Genomic DNA, 17,736 nt, shown 5'->3' with positions numbered 1-17,736 from the left:
ATGTGGTTAGTTAGCACAAAAACAATCTTGAACATAAATCAAGAAAAGCCAAAATGTTCAATTTAGTTTTTTTAAGAATTTTTTACCAATATACGGGCCAATTATTCGTCGACATATTTAATTCAACTATTGGCTTTGTTTTCAAAAGTTTTGGGAGGAGACACCCAAGAATATTAACTATAGTTCAAAACATTTTTTTAAGACTGAATTTGGACCCAATATGGTCCCATTGAAATGAGATTTATCAATTTTGAATTCTTTCATTGGGAATTTTACTATCCTTAGTGCAATTTGTGGCATCTCTAAATGATAATAATAATTTGTTGATATAAATTGACGATAATTTGTCAAAAATACAAAGTAAAGTTTGATAAAATCATTATTATTTACTTTTTTGTTGACAGCCCATTAATGGTATCTTGTTATAAGTGTCAAGTGATGAAAATAATATAAATTATAAACTACTGATTTTTTCCCTTTTCTTTTGGACAAATTTTTAATTCAAGGATTACTATATTATTTCAGATGTTAAGTTCCCAGAACTTTGAGGGATTAATAAATTGTTTTATTTCTTTTTGATAATTGATTAGTATTAGGGATCAATATTTTCTTTCACATTTCTCATTCAACATAAATAAGAAAATTTTCCTTTTTTGTTTGTTATACAATAATAATGTGCAGTATGTACAAGTTGCAACCAAAAAAATAGATGAATTATTTTAAATGAAGGATATACAGTACTTGGAGTGATAATAATGCAGTAACTGAATATTCCATGAATGATTTAGATATAAACGGTATAATTTTTCACTATTTTAATAAAAATTTCAAACATATTAGTATTCTGGGGCACATAATAAAGTTCAAATGTCCACAGTATTTTAAGAAAGCTTGATGCATTATAATTTATTTAATTCAATAAAATCACCTCTAGACTCAATGATAGTCTCTTTACGAGAGGTGTAGGGCTACTCGCCCTACACCTCTCGGTCACTTGGCCAATCCTGGAATTAATTCTTGCGATTTTGGAGACCAAAAGTCCGCCAAGATGAAATTGTCTTTTTGAGATATAACAAGGAGCCAAGTCCTTCAGAGACCTAAATCCTAGCCTAGTGAAGTACCATCTCACTGAGTCCCAGAGCTTGAGCAATTGTTATGTTGTCGCTCACAGCGTAGATTCCAAGGAGTGTTTTGTGCTTTTTCCAAATGTTTAGGAAAAACAAGTTCGTAAATAGATTATATTTCTTCCAATTGATATATGTTCTAAAAATTATCTGACAAAATAATCCACTACTTAAGGCGCCGAATTTGCCCAAGAGAGTGGGCCAAGTGGTAGGAAAGATAGTAGAATGTACATAAGAGGGGTTGAAAATCAGAACTTGATAAATCGGTGATGGATGGCGTATGGAAATTTGCAATAACTTGAAATGGCCATTCCATGCTAAATTTCAGGACGATTAAAGAGGTTCCCCAATTCAGTTGAAATTTAATTTTTTAAATATGATTTTCCATTATTCCCTATGACAGTTAGAAAATTGGATGCATGTAAAAATTGGACTGATATTTTTGTGGCCGGTGATACAATTTTTCTATAAAGGGTTTTGGATATTGTTTTCCAATTTTCCGACTAACATTTCATTTTTTCAGACTCTAATAGAAGTTTTTTTTTTTTTAAATAAGGCATGGCTCTTTACAAGGTTTTATTTAATGACCTTTTTTAGAAAAAGGTTGAACCTTCAGTTGGAGTGTGACCCACAGCGAGATTAAAGGCATAGGACATTAACTCTTCTGCCTGTGGGTCACACTCCAACTGAATTCGCCAGACTGAGAAAATTGGGTCTTAAGACAATCTACAATGTTAGGAAGAAGCTACACCATGACAACACCCTAGGGAAGAAGGAGGGATCTGGAAAAAGACAATCATTAATTATGATGCCCTCAAGGAGCCCCTGATCTGGTTCTCGGATGGTTACAAGCTCACGATAGCCATATATATTGAAGTTTTGAAGGGCAACCTTCGTCCCTGGGTCCAATCAATATTTCCTGACGCCACCATCGTCATTCAGCAAGATGGGATCTGCTTGCAATACTAAAATTACTAAGACGTTCTTAGCTAACAACATCGTTTTCTGGGACAAGATAATGTGGCAACCATAGAGTCCGGAGGTCAATCCTATCGTCTTTTTTTCCCCTGCTGCACATCGAGAGAAGGGCCTATTGCATCCATAACCTTAACGTTGATTCCAAGAGGGCTTCTGTCGACGAGAAGTGGGCTGCCTTGGACCTAAACTTCGTTTGCAATACTTGCAATCGGCGGTCAAATAGAATATATCAATTTGACATAGGCTATGAATCAGAAAAAGATCAATCAAGATTTTTGTTAAATTGATAATTCTAGAGTGGTAGGCTATTTTCTTTTTTTCTTTTATACTGTGCAAGTTTCAAGTTTATACCCGATATATACATATATATAATCAGGTTATTGAATATGTATATAAGTAATTCCAAGAAAGGATTAAACCGATACTATACACAATTATTATTTATTTAATCAATAAATATGATATTGAATAAGAAAGAAAAAACATACATACAACCTCTGTTTATTTTTTTCATGAGGAAATATTAGACAGAAAAGAATATAAATTAAAGAGCCAAATACTTTCCTATTTATTAGTTTCATGTCCCCCTTGATGTTGTTTAATAACTTATCCGAGTACAAAGTTATAAATATGTATATTAAGTATACATAATGTATATACCTATATGCATAATGTGGGTTCCATATTATGCTGTCGTATATCCCTTCTTCCCCCTCTTTTTTCCATTAATATGCATTGGAAATTAACGAAAAACTTCATATTTGAGATAATGAAGTGCTTACATTTTTCTTATCAAAATAATTAAGTTTGTAATATTATCTTAGTACACATTTTGGGTACTGTGCATATGTATGTGTGTAAATACAGAATATATTTACATAGGTATGAGAGGTCTCATAATGATGAAACCCCGTTATTTTCTCTTTTTTTTTAATGTTCCTTTAATTCGTTAGATGGAGTTGCACTGATTAAGTATAAGTAAACACTATAGTGTTACATTTACTCTATATAACCTAGGAATCTTCTGGTAAAGTCCATCTACACAGAGAATATTTCTTTCTCTAGGATGACTAGAGTACAAACTTACGCACATTGAGTTCCAGAAAATAATTTGTTCCGAGCGCGTTGTCCATGAGCTACGTCTATTCTACATTCCCCCCCCCACCCCCACCCAAGCGCTTTTATAATTAAAGGTTTAATTATACTTTATAGAAATTATGCACAAAACTAAAAAAGGTTGACTTTGTTAAATTTCTCTGTCTAGTTACACCTGTTAAATAACTACAATTCAAACATTTAAAAGTTCAAGTTAACAACCATTGGTATTTGCCGTAAAATAGAATTCTTAAAGGTTACACATTCAAAATATATTGGAATGGATTTCCGGTTGTATCTGAATAAATAAATCATTTCTTGCATTTTTCTGATGATGGCAGAAAACGGACCGAAAAAGTCAGGAAAATCGATTAAAATATTTTAAAAGATTGTTTATTCTTTAAAATTTAGCATTTCGTAAGAAATAACTACTTTAAGAGAAAAAGTTCTCGGGGAGTATTCCTTTCATTACAAAGAGGAAGTGGAAGGATAATTTGGCGAATTATTTATCTACTATATGAGCGCTAACGTGCGAATATTTTTTAGTAACTCTAAGAACGTGGAATTTGTTACAAAAATTATGGTATATGTCATCCATTCTGTCTCTTCAGAGATGAGAAGAACCACATTAGAAGTCATGATTGATTATCACATCACTTAGAGACAGAGCAACTCACCTCAAAGCATTAAAAATCAAACCGACTCAATAATAAAATATGAAGTAGGTTCTTTTTTTTTCTTTTTTTCAATTTGAAAATCGAACCACCATTTGAGTCGAGCTAATACAATACTAACATTTTCAACGACATTGATAAATCAGGGTTATTTAACAGAGAGATTTCATCAATTTGTCAGTTTTTACATGCATACATATTTGTAAGCTCAAAAATTTGATGACTGTCAAGGCAACACGCTATTAAATATGTGCAATCCTTTTATACTTAGCAAATATATATTTGTTTATTTTTCAAAATATGTACATATTTTTAAAAACAAACAGCACTCATTCATATTTCGAATTGATCAATACTTATTGTTGCATGTAATTGTTTACTTCTCATATTGCATTATGCATGCACATTTAATCATGGTATAAGTAGGTAGGTGTAAACATCCGTTTTGTTTTTCATAGGCATTATTATCAGTATTGGCTCAATACTAATCAATTATATTCATTCTATGTGAGATTGATGTGGTACATGCATCCCCTTCAAAAGAAAAATTCATAGTAAAATCATGGTTTGTGGTCAGGTAAGCACAAAAGCCAGCTGGAAGGATTTTTACCAATATTGTATGTGGATTTATATCCTTAGACGATTGATCGTCAATATTTTTATTCACAAATTATTTATATTAATCCTCTGTGGTGTACCGCAAATTCCGCTTACAGTAGGGTACATTAATTGTCACAGTCAAAGAATGAGAAATTGATAGATTTTATTTCAATATCCATATTGGTGACAATTTAAGTTTCATAAATCAAATTAAGGTTATAAACTTTAATTTGTTAGGTGTCTTAACTCATCCCATAAATTTAATAATTTGCACAAATATATCTATGGGTCTGTATGTATATACTGGGTGGTCTATTGAAATCTGAACACTACTTAATTCAATAATTAATGTATGTTGAGGGATTGAAATTAATTCATATTTCGATATAGTACACTAAAAGCAATTAATTACAAAACAAAACAAATCTGAGCTTTCTAGCTTACATAAAAGTGTAGAAACAACATGTCAGACGCACATCTGTTTATTGTATTAATTTTGTTGAAATTATATTGTTAATAAATAAATTATATCTAGTTAAAGTTTAAAACTCAAAGTGTTTAGATTTTAATGGACCACTCGGTATGAAGTAAAAAAATAAATTACAAAAGCTAATAAAATTTCTAAATTTGTTGTTTAATTGAAATGATGTATTTTAGAGAATAGTTTTAACACCATAAGTAGAGCGTTTTAACTGAAATAATAAATTGCATCCTAATAAAAGTATATATTGATATTTTTACTACATAAAATGGACAAATTTCTTGTCAGTCTTCTATTATGAATTACATCACAAGTAGGCTGTTAATTCCTCATACTACTTTTGGGTTGCAACATTTACAAGTTAAAAATTTAAGAAAGTACTAAAAAATTACTCGTAGAAGCTTGCTAGAAATTTAATATTAACAACTTACTCTGTGTAGCAACTAACTCCCATGTGTACTTTTTAGGAATATAGAATTGGTTAAAAGTGACATTAACGCTAAAATTAAACTTTTATAATATCTCGTCAGTTTAATTATTTAAAATAATAGTATCCTATTTCTCATTAATATCTTTTAATGTGAGTACATGAAGATTTGTCATTATTTGTGCAAATTTTCAAAAACAAATGTTTATAAATTTACGGTTGTTCAATAAATTATCATTCAGACAAATAAAAATTTAGACAAGGCAAAATATTTCTCTCTCAATTGATTTAAGCAATAAAAAGAAAAAGTTTATTTTTACTTTTTGTCAGGAAAATTTATGCAATTTTTAATGCATTGCTTATAACTTGATTTTATTATTATTTACTTGAATGAAGTTATGCATTATTTAAAACTACGCCAGTAAATTAAATAAAAATATTTTTCATTCTTTTTGATGTCAAAAAAAGTGCATGAATTTAAGTAATAATGAGAAAAATTACAAGTTCTTTGGCATTTTTCTATTTCTTTGAATTTTCTTTTTTTTTTTTACTAAAAAGTCCAAGAATAACTTTTGATTGCGCAAAAAAGTTGAAGAATATTCAGTTAGTATAAGTACTATCATTGCTTTTTTTGTATATAAAGATCAGAATAAATAAGATTTGACACTCCAAAATTATTGTTTATGATGCAAAAACTTAACTTTTTTTCTCAAAGGGGAGATAAGTGCATATGCAGGGGGTGGGCTGGAGGGGATGTAGCCTCCCCAAATTGATGAATTATTCCAAAAATTTAATTTTCTATGAATAACTATGAATTTTAGATATTTTTCCAACAAATTTCATATATGACGTTTTATTTTTTTGTCCAAAAAAATTAATTATCTGTAAAAATCTACTTTTTTTTTGAATTTTTTTCTAAGTCTATATATTGTTAAATATGATTTTTGGATTTTTTTTTAAGTAAAAAACTAAAACTCCCCCCTCCTCCTAAAAAATATATGTACATAATCCTGTAGTGACCTCCCATATATTGAATTAATTAAACTTTGGTATTTTAATACCTGATATATTTTCATTTTTTATTTTATTTTAATTAATAATTTTATTTGAGAAAGTTTTTATTAAGATATGTTAGAACAGGGATGTCCAACCTTTTAATGGGCCACGTTGCTACTTGAAATATTTTAATGGGCTTACAGCTTACAACTGGAAGAGTTTTTGAATAATGTCTGAAAAGAGCCATGGTCATACCAAGAGAAAAAGCACTCAAATCCAGTGTCAAAGTGGAATGTAATCGAGTTGTATTATCCATTGCATTTTAACCACAGTCACCGAGTGTTTAACAAATTATTCAGAATCACTGGAACACAATAGTGAGGGATCCCACAATGAAAAAATCTTCCCATTTCCACCAATGGTTGCATTTAAACAACCAGGAAATCTCACAGCTATGGTATGTAAGGCCAAAGTTCTGGAATTTTTAAGTGATATACCTTCTACGTTAAATGTGGGACTGAAAAAAGAAAATATTTTTTTTATTACATTTACTTTATACGTGCCCAAAAGTCTAAATTAATCAATTTAAAGAATCAATTTTCAATAAAAAAAAGATAAGTAGTTTTTAGAGTTGGAATAAGATAATATGGAATTAATATTCTTCATTTATTTTGTTTTATATATTATACATATATAGAATGAAAGGCAAAATATTATTTTTCTACTTTCATGGTTCTGTAATTAAGAAAGATGAACCGACTTTTATATGTATGTATATATTTTTCTTAATATATACATTTATAATATTTGTTCATACTCATGTATAGCAAATAATAATGATAAAAAATTTCCTTACTTTTTACTGACATCATTCATCATAGTCTTGTTGTTTTTATTACATTTAGAAATGAACCACAAGTACTAACCTATATACTACATAGACAAATATAAAAGGATATCTCATTTCCCGGGAGGCATTTTTTTACATTACAGTATCCCGGGAAACATCCGGATATCTTTCGTAAATAGAAAATACTGTGAAACTTAAGTATTTCTATTCTTATTCTATGAAGAAAACATCTATTAGGCTCGGGATAAAGTAATTTTTTATTTCCCCACCTCATTTTTTTAAGAACTTAGTATATCTTTTTAGTTATTGGTCACATTGGATCAATTATAAAGTGTTGTAAAGGTGTGAAAGTACTCCACAAACGCTTTTTGTACAGTATTGTGCTTGTCCGGTTCAGTTGTGAATTATCGTGCGTCGAGTATAGATTTGTCAAAGAAAGCAATTCACCCTATTTTTTTACTATCCGAAAGTGAAAACGCGTCGAAAGCGAACAAGAAATTTAGTGATGTATACAGGTCAATACTATTTAGGTTCGTATTACACACCAGTGGAATTGAGCAGTGAATTTTTCCCATACTCAATTCTGCCTTTACTGTGAACAACTCGACCATTGGCGAATAGGAAACAACAAGACATCCTCAAGACAAGACCAGGCCGTATCTATCTTGGATGATGTCCAAAAAGCTACGAGAGCTCGAATGACAAGTTCTTATGCATTAACCCTACATTCCGGACCTGTCACCAAGTAAAAACCACTTGTTCCTGGCCATGGCCAACGTGCTAGGGTTTATAAATTTGGCCACAATAGAGGCTAGCGAAAATTGATTGACCTTTTTATTTCGCAATAGGGACAATGGCTTCTACAAGAAAGGCATTATGAAGTTGGATTCTCGTTGGCATCAAGTTCTCGAACAAAACGCTGCATATTAAACTTAAATATTATTACACTTCTTATAAAGTATTGAAATAATGCAAAAAATACGAAATTACCGTTTCGCCAACTTATTATTCTAAGATAGTCGTCAATACCCATAATTTATTAACAAAAATTCTTCTTCTATTTACCGCTTATGTGCCCGATTAATAAAAAAAATTGAGATAAAGCCATCGGGTTCAGCTTTTTTAATTATGTTAGTTAATTCAATCCGGACTAATTTTTGATTAACCTGGGGGTTGTATAATTATGAAATATAAAACACTACGTTCTAAGAGTCAACATGACTGTCTATACCAAGAGAATTGTAAAAACAATAAATCGAGTGATATGTTTTTGGATATTTCAAGTTTATTTTCAATATTATTTAACGTTTAACTATGTATATAGAGTCAAATCCTAATAAAGGATTTTCAGTTGAAAAGTTGACTATGTCCATAGTTTTCTTACATCCGAACTATATAAAAAACCAAAAAAAATTGGATACTTACATAAATAAGTAATTTTGAATCTTCCTATTTCCAGTCAACCAGTGTTTCATTAGATCCTACTATTGACAGATCATCGAGTATTTTTAACTTATATTGAAAATGACTTTTGGGGGCACTCAAGATATGTATCCTGTATCCGTATTGATTGAAATAAATTTGAAATGTAAGATACGTTAAAAAAATGTCACTCCAGCTTACAATTTGTAACTATAAAAAAGATCAAATATTTTTAATTCTACTGAGTTTCATAGAAGTTGATACGAAAAAATGAGAAAAGTTGACTTTACACGAATTTTTGACTTTATGTTTCTTCTATCCTAAGTATTTTATTCAGTAAAAATTGGTATCTGAGAGACTGTTGACGATAAGTGTATTTTTACTGTATACGAATTTATTATATCCGGCTTTAACGGTCAAATGTAACGTATATCATCCAATAATAAAATGAAGAGTTCCCTAGGGAAAATATTTTCTGAAAATTTCTTGTAGATGTAAAACTCTGAAAAAATCCGGGAAAATAGGATTTTACGAAAATATTTATATCCTTGTAGCATTAATTTATATTTTATTAGGAAAGATAAAAGAAATTTTTTTTATTTCCTTTTTATAGTGTATAACTATATATTCAAGGGTGTAATGATTAGTTTTTGGATCACTATTGACATTTTCGAATGATTTATTACCTGAACTTCATTAAGTAATCAATGTTTATGATTGCTTTATTAATGAGAAACATTCATTTCACCGCTGTATTATATATACAAGGACCCTGCACTCTGTTTTCTCTGATTTTTTAAACGAAATTAAACCCATTTTTCTATTAACAGATTAGTAGTGAAATGAAAGAAAGAATTGATTAAAAAACAATTGTTTAATGACTGTCTTAAAAAACTCAAAAACTTTTTATTGATTACTATTTTCATGACTTAAAATTAATAGATCAACCCGAAAAATATAAAAGTTATTTTAGACAATTATTGTACCATTGTTTAATTGAGCTCCCTTTTTCCTTTTATACGTAATTATTCTGCTTTTAAAAATCCCCTCAGTTGGTCAAAAAAGAGAAGGGGGGAATGAATGCGTGTTTAATGTAAAAGTTGAGTAATCCTTGACCCACATCATTTAGAGAGGGAAATATGTTTCTTTATAAAAACAACATGTTGTTACCTTTATTGGATCTCAAAACATTTCCTTCAAACACAAACAGAAAAGGAGCTTCAAATTATTTGGAAGTAGTAAGCCTATTTTTTCCAACTAAGGATTTTTTTTTTCTAATGACTCTAATATTCACAACAATTATATCGTCAAAAAAAAAAAAAAGTTAAAAAAAGCTTCTATTAGACTAGAATTATCTACATTTGCGATACTTCCATATAAAAAAGAAACCAACGTTCATCAACCATTTAAAAATAACTTTTTTGCAGTATCATAATTAATTTTATTTTGGGTAGTAATAGTAGACTAAATAGTTCCTTGTATTTTTGGAAATTCCCACAAAGATATATTATCTTCTCAGAAGAGGCCTAGCAGAAACTGCACATTGTTTCAAACGAAAATACATTAGACACTTCTACAGTTCCAGAAAAGACTCTATACCGAAATGTTTCTATATTTAAATAGTTTTTAAATATAAAATTAATAATACTATTGAAATAAAAAATAATGTGAAAAAGAAGTTAACGAAAAAAATCAAATTGTTGTAGTAATAGATAGATATATTAACAGCATGGAAAGGGCTTCAAATATTTAATTTAGATACATAATTGTTATGAAATTATTAGTATCAAACTTTTAAAAATATTAATAGACATATTCAGATTCATTTTGTATTTACATTATGAAAATTTCAAAAAAAAAATATCATAAATACGGGTATAGTTTATATTTTATGATAATTATAGAAATTATGTGGATGTTGGCTAATATTGCATCTGAAACAGCCAAACTTCACCTTTCCTTTACACATTGGACCTCTGCATCGTCTTTATCAAGAGGTAAAAACTAATAAGGAGATGGCCGTTTTCCCTTCTCAAGCGTTTGCTAGCTGCTTCCCTCCTAAAAATAGATAGAAAACGAATCAATATGACAGCTAAATTATAAGCGAGACAGATATACATTTGTGTAAGCTTTCATGAGTTGCCAGACTTTATCAGCAGAAGTGCTACTGATTTATTATACCTATAAGTATAGCCCAGGACTCCTTCCTTAATCTAATTCTCCCTCCACAGTTGTTGCATAAAAGAGATCAACTCTTCCTTGACCCCTGTTATATATATAACCGCTATCGAAAAATTTAAGGTCCATATCCTTTTTTCATCTATATTCCATTCTTTTGCCTAAAAAAATGGAACATATTTAAAACTGTCTCTAAAATTTCAATAACTGTTGGATTTTTCTTATGATAACAATATATTCTTATAATTCACTATGCAAACCCTACCAGCGAGAGATTAATTCTTTAACCACGTTATTTCAAAATGAAATAAAACTGTAAAAATAATAATAGAAATGACTAAAAATTGATTTTGAGCAACATCAACGACCACAAAAACATTTGCAATTGAAATTTAGCATGTATTTAAATCTGATCCTTTTCAAGATATTTGCCTATTCTTAGAAGCCCTAATTTTAATTTGAACAACACTCTCGATTTGAGCTAGACTCTTGAGCAATGCGGTGCCCCAGTTCATAATTTTTTCTTTTATTTTTTATATAATATTAAGTAAAGTACTCCAAATCACAAATAAAGAAAAATTAATTAAGAAATGGTCTATGTAGATTGAAAAAAAATATATTTCTATATGTATTGGTAAATTAATCAACCCATCACCTGGAATTGGTTAATAGAAGTAAAGGATGATTCCATACAAGATTAGGAGTGATTGATCTATATATCAACTCACTTTCGACTTCAAAAAATTTCTTTTAGTTTTGCTTAGTGTATTTTATGTCTATAAATAAAACAAATAAAAATCTTTATTGTATATCTAACTTTTTCACCTCTACGAAATAATAAAGAAATACAAGAATAAAGAAAGTAATTTTCTAACTATCCCCAACAGCTAATTGAAGTTCAATCAATTAGCGTACAGAACATTAATAAGGTGTAAGAAAAATAAAAAAAATGACAGCTGACAAAAACATGAGAGTGGTTGATTATTTATGAACACCATCATCAAAAATCAATTGTATGAATATGTGCTTGGTCTTTTTTAAGTAATATATATTTTAAATTACAAGTTCTCTAATGTGGTCTTTCACTCAAAGATTTACCTGTCCATGATCTAATCAATAAATAAAATTGGTATATATTATAAACTCTAAGTGTTTTAATATATTTTAGCCAATTAATTTACGCTATAAATGGCAGTTAAAAAATTGACTTTTAATAGAAAAACATATTTTTTCAAAATTAATGTTATATATTTATGCCTCAATTAGAAGTTTTAAACACCATTCTTTAATTATGTTTATTTGTTTTAATGTTTAGATCCCTTCGACAAGTACAGCGAGGGCCAATCAATTATCGAGAGGAAGAAAAAAAAATACTTGATAACATCTTAGGAAAAGATGTCTATGACAATAGGATTCGACCTTCTGGTCGAAATGGAACGGGTGAGTTTTTATTTAATCTATAATGATCTGTGGGTAGATTTTTTAAATAGAGGAAAATGGTTGTATTAGATTTAAAATAATTTTAAATGATACATTATTTTTTTGTACCCAACACTTTTTTGATCAAATTGTAGCTTAAATATTGCTTCAAAAATTTGTTTCTATAACAAATTTCTAAAATCAGCTTGTAAATTTTATTATTTACAAGCTGTAAATGTAGGTTCAGTCACGATGATCCTCTAAATATAATGATTTCACTCTCTCATGCTAATCCCTCTCAATGAAATTATAAGTTTGATTTTTAATGATAATTTTATTATGGTTCTTATTCGTTGTTAGTGATATTATAAATACATACATACTTTGAGTGTACATATATTGGGATTCATAGTTGTTTAATTTTTTATTAATTTTCGTATAATGTAGTAATCAAATTTTTAATAACTAAACTATCAATTCAAGAAATGTTTGCATTTAAAATAGCAATAAATTAATAGTTTACATATCCTGGAGTCTAATAACTACATTTTAAAAAAAGTTTCAGATATTTATGAACATAACAAAAACAAATTCTAATGGTACAAATTTATATTTTTCCTCTCATACGCAGACTTCTAATTTTATATTTTTGGTTAAATATGTTAAAAAGTATTTACATAAATTGAAATATTTTTTTCTTGAATTTTTTTTCAGATACTGCTACAATCATCGTTGTAAATTTGTACATACGAAGTTTTGCTAAAATTGATGATGTCAAAATGGTAAGAATCAAATATTTGTATATTTTTGGAATATTATTTTCCATATTTGTATTTTAAGCAAAATATTTCTTTATGAAACATAGTACAAAGTATTTTGATTCTGTTTCTTTCATAATATAACTTTGTCTAAATATTGAAAATAGTTTAAAACAAAAATGTTTTTGCTTAAAGAATGTCGTGAAATAGGAAATAGGTAATAGAAAGTTATTTATAGTTTAAATTTTTTGTTGCAAATACAATTGTGAAAAAAAAATAATTATATCTTAAATGGTTCTTTCAAATGATATTTATTTTTAAAAGATAAATCCTTGTAAAATTATCGCATGGCTTTATATATCAACTCTTTCTTTTAGAATAAAGTAATTTAGAAAAAGTTTTAAAGATATCTTTATCAACAAGAAATATAGACGTTAGCATAGAATTAACAAAAAAGAAATGCAGAACTAAGCTTTTAGTACCATGGGAAAATAAAACAAGTATATACATAAACGTTTTAATTATAAGAAACTTAAAAAAGTGTGTTTTATCTCCTGGGGCTTAATAAAAAGAACTTTTCAAGATAGTTTTTAAATTGACTTCAGGAAACACGTTTGGCGAATAAAAATACATTTTTAGAAATATCTTTTTTTGAAATGGATGCCAATTATAATCAGAAATAGAGTAAGCACTCGCTAGAACGCAAATCTCCTCGTAAAATCACTGAAAATTAAATATTAATTTTTTCATAACTATGTCGGTTAAAAGTTTGTAATGTTGAACAGTGTTTGATCTTTTGTGTGACTTGGATCGTTTTTTTTTTTATTATTAAAATAGATATTTAGTGCTTCTATTATTCCTACAAAGTTATATTAATTTGAGTTAAGTATCTCAATGGGTTCCAAAGTTAGGGTCAATCATTTGTTTTGAATAGTTCCCCTGACCTTTGACCTTTACATCTCAAAAATTAATGGATTCTTACCGCTAACTTATGTAACCTTCCAACTAAGTTTTTAAGTAAAATTGGTCCTTAACTTCTTCCATTATCCTGATTAAAAGCAATACTCTGGTCAACTTTGTTGGCGAAGGTAATGAGCAAATTAAAAAAAATTGAATATGAACTCATTCCTTATAAATAAACGATCTTTCATCTCTTTAAACCCCTACAACTTATTGTTATTACATGAACTACGCAGAGTATTTTATGATTATTTTTTGCACATATATATGAATATGAATACTTTTCAGTGAAAAGCCATTGCCAAAAAAATGGATTTAATTTATTTATAGCAATACCTGAACGGAAAAAAGTATTATTTTTTTGCAAAAATATTATTTTCCTTTGGCATTACTAATGCAACATATACCGTAACGTAAATAGTCGGATAAAAACTCTCAAAGAATTATTAGAAACTGGAAAAATGTCAGGACAATGGATTGTCCTTTAAGGCTCCATAGAAAGTATTTTTTGAAAGCAATTAGTAGAACGAAGAAAAAAACCTTGAAATAGTTTTATAGATAAAACCTATATCGATTTATTGAGTGGAAAAATCTGTAAATGCAAACAGGGATCCTCTTGACAAATAATGTTAAATACTTTTTTCAGAAGATAAATCACCTCATTCTCATTGTGATTCATTATTTAAAGAATTTTTATAATTTTTTTATGGATACGTTAAGTTTTTAAAGTATTTTATATATCCTTGTAGAACATACTAATGCTACAGGAAATATTGAAAAAATTTACAAAATACTATTTAATTTTTGATACGAGTAAAGATTAATTCCTTTGTTAATTAATTTAATCTTTTTGCTCATATATGTATAAAGATAAAAAAAAGTATTTACAAATTATTACTAATGGATATTTTAAGAAGTTTTATCTAATAATTATACAATTTTTTGTTGATAAACTAGTATTGATTTAAATTTATTAAAAAAGTTGATGTAGGAACAAAGTAGATTTTATTTATGAATTTTTAATAGATAATAAGTAAATGCACACGAATAATAATTGAAATAGATTTTATTAATATATGATAATATTCATACTTATATTATCATTTAATGAAATTATTATTTTGTTCATGTAGATCATGGAATGAAAAAATGCATATTTTACGTTTTTAAGGGTACTCTGGGTCTGGGTCTGACCTGAAGGTTCTGTCTGATTTTTTTTTGTTTGTTTTTGTTATATACCATGCCCTGGCATAGTACTATACCTTGGTGGAATTTTTTTCCCATGTACCTGAGGGTTCAAATAAACCGTGTGGAAGCTATTTTTAGAGGTTTATGGAGGCCAGATCTAGCAGGGGGAAGGGGTTTAGGATGACAAACAAAAATGCAATGTTTACGTGAAATAAGTAATTTCAGTGGGTCAAACCGTCTGGGTGAAATCTTCCGTGGCAGGCTCTCGGACTATTAGAGAGTAATTAAAAAAATATACATATATTGTTGATCTCTCCAATATACTTACATACTTTATTATAATATCTATGATTACTTAACAAATTAATGGAAATTTGTTTGAGAATAATCAAGATCAACTCTCAAACACATCTGATAACTTTTTTCATGTAAAATTAGATCTGTCTTATCTCATATATATATAATGTAATTAATAAAAAATATATTTATGTATTAGATTATCTATAGGATGTATACACATAAAAAGGCCATTTAAATTACAAACTGGTATTAATATTTCGATACTTTTTTTGACTAAAAATATATAATAAAAAGGGCTAATTCACATGCTCTTCCAATAGCATCTGCAATTTTTTTTTTTTTTTTAAGTATTGGAGAAGAGTTTTTAAATTTTATGTCTTTTTTTTAAATAAAGACAACTTTCATTATTTTTTTTTATTTTTTCTAAGGGTGCTTGATTTATTAATGTTGGGGTTAAGTAAACGGTTTCCAATCTTTGATAAAGTAACGGCAATTTATAAAATCAAAACTATCACATGTAAACCTCTAAGTTACACAATTTCCATTAAGGAATGAAGTTAGAAAAGATCAATTTCTTTTGAAGATATGATCATCTTTTCAACAGTCTGATTAATTTTATATTCGTGACTGTAAAAACAAATATGAGTAATTAAATTTTTTTGTTTTGGGACGTCTTCAGCTTATCTATGCAAATGGGAAGTACATTTATAAAGGCGTACGCAGAACTATTATAAAGCTAGCTGAACCCTTTTGATGGGCTAACACAGGAATATTGTGACGTAACTTTCTTGCTTTATTTTATAACAGTAATAATTAAAACAATTTTTTTTATTATGAAATGGTTCTTTAAGGTCCATTTTCAGTAACAATTAAGTAAAATAATGTTTTATATTCTTCAATACCCCCAGGTTCGTATCACTATATTACGGAACTAGCGATTAACATAATTATAAACATATGATAAATGATATTGAAGATTCGTGTTTTTGTCATTCATCCAACTAATTATTAATCTTTCTTTATATTACACTTAAGTATATAATATACCAATTAATTTGAAATGATTACTCGTATTCATCTTAATGAAGACGTTTCTTGATCTTTATTTAATTATAAAACCTCATAGTCTAACCGAACATAAGTTTATATAATTGTAGGTTAAGAATATATGCTTCTATAGGATGAATAATTAAAAACTTTGGAAGCTAATTAGTATGAGTTTTTAAAAAAGATTAATCTAAACATATACATATATTATATATCTATACTTGTATAAAACTTTATGTGACAATTAAATTTGAGGTTTGAAGATTAATGTTTTTTGTTCGAGCTGATATATACATCAGGTATAAAAAAGAAGTTGAGTTACTAATTTGTTTTGAAATTTGTGGATTTTGCTTATAATCTACTTTTGACAGTTTTTGTTAGAAAAAAATAACTAACAAAACTTACTACATAATTATGAAATTAATTTACAATCATTGGTATCTTTTGTATTTATATATTTAATACCTTATTTGGAACAAAATGTACTATATATTAATGGATTGATTTAAATGGTTTGCCTAGGGATGTTATTATCTACAGAAACATGGAAATATCCTGTATGAACCGATTTTTTTTTCTTTACAGAGATCAAAATTTCATATACTGTAAATAAATTTCGATAGCTTGATATTTAGCATGATGGATGGGGTAACCCACCTTTAAACCTACAAAGCATAATTTTAACAAAACTTTCTAAATAGTATAAATAAATATCTTCTTTATAAAATGCCAAGGATTATCATTTTGAAATATTTTAAGGAGGAAAAAATGATGGCTCAAAACACATTTCATTCACACATTTATTTTTTCTCTTAGGAATACTCCGTTCAAATTACATTTCGACAAAAGTGGAATGACGATCGTCTTCAGTACGCTAATAGACTACAGCACGGTGATATGAGAAGTAAGTTAATCTATATTAATCAAGCAAACAGTACTCCAAGGGGCAGCATTTTTGATTGTGGGTTTAATGTATGATAAACTGCGTGACAACTTGATCTAATAAACGTAACAACGTACCTGAGTAGCTAAATATCATTGTATCATATGAAAAAGAAAAGAAAAGGGCAGTAGATACTTATAAGTGTTCGGTTTCGGTCTAAAAATCCTACACCAGTCTCCGACCGTAATGATTTTGCATGGGACAAAATGATTTATCTTTTACAGAATTCGGTTTGTGCCTAACTCAAAGAAAAATTAGGTTTACATAATTTCCAATGCAAAACTTTGACTAAATTG

General features: G+C 28.2%; 1 protein-coding gene across 4 annotated transcripts in view; it reads left to right on the top strand.

Annotated features, from left to right (window-relative positions):
- The window catches only part of LOC121115573 (glutamate-gated chloride channel), a 263,024-nt gene that overhangs the window by 224,573 nt on the left and 20,715 nt on the right, over positions 1–17,736 (top strand). For all 4 annotated transcript variants that reach the window (XM_040709661.2, XM_040709659.2, XM_071887606.1 and 1 more), the window contains exons 4-6: positions 12,141–12,265; positions 12,959–13,026; positions 17,314–17,401. In XM_040709661.2, the coding sequence (XP_040565595.1) occupies positions 12,141–12,265; positions 12,959–13,026; positions 17,314–17,401 (281 nt within the window). The remainder of the gene's footprint in view (positions 1–12,140; positions 12,266–12,958; positions 13,027–17,313; positions 17,402–17,736) is intronic.

This window comes from Lepeophtheirus salmonis, chromosome 1, assembly GCF_016086655.4.
Source record: "Lepeophtheirus salmonis chromosome 1, UVic_Lsal_1.4, whole genome shotgun sequence".
NCBI classification, from domain to species: Eukaryota; Metazoa; Arthropoda; class Copepoda; order Siphonostomatoida; family Caligidae; genus Lepeophtheirus; species Lepeophtheirus salmonis.
The sequence above is the reverse complement of the archived record's forward strand: the minus strand, read 5'-3'. Positions and strand labels throughout refer to the sequence as shown.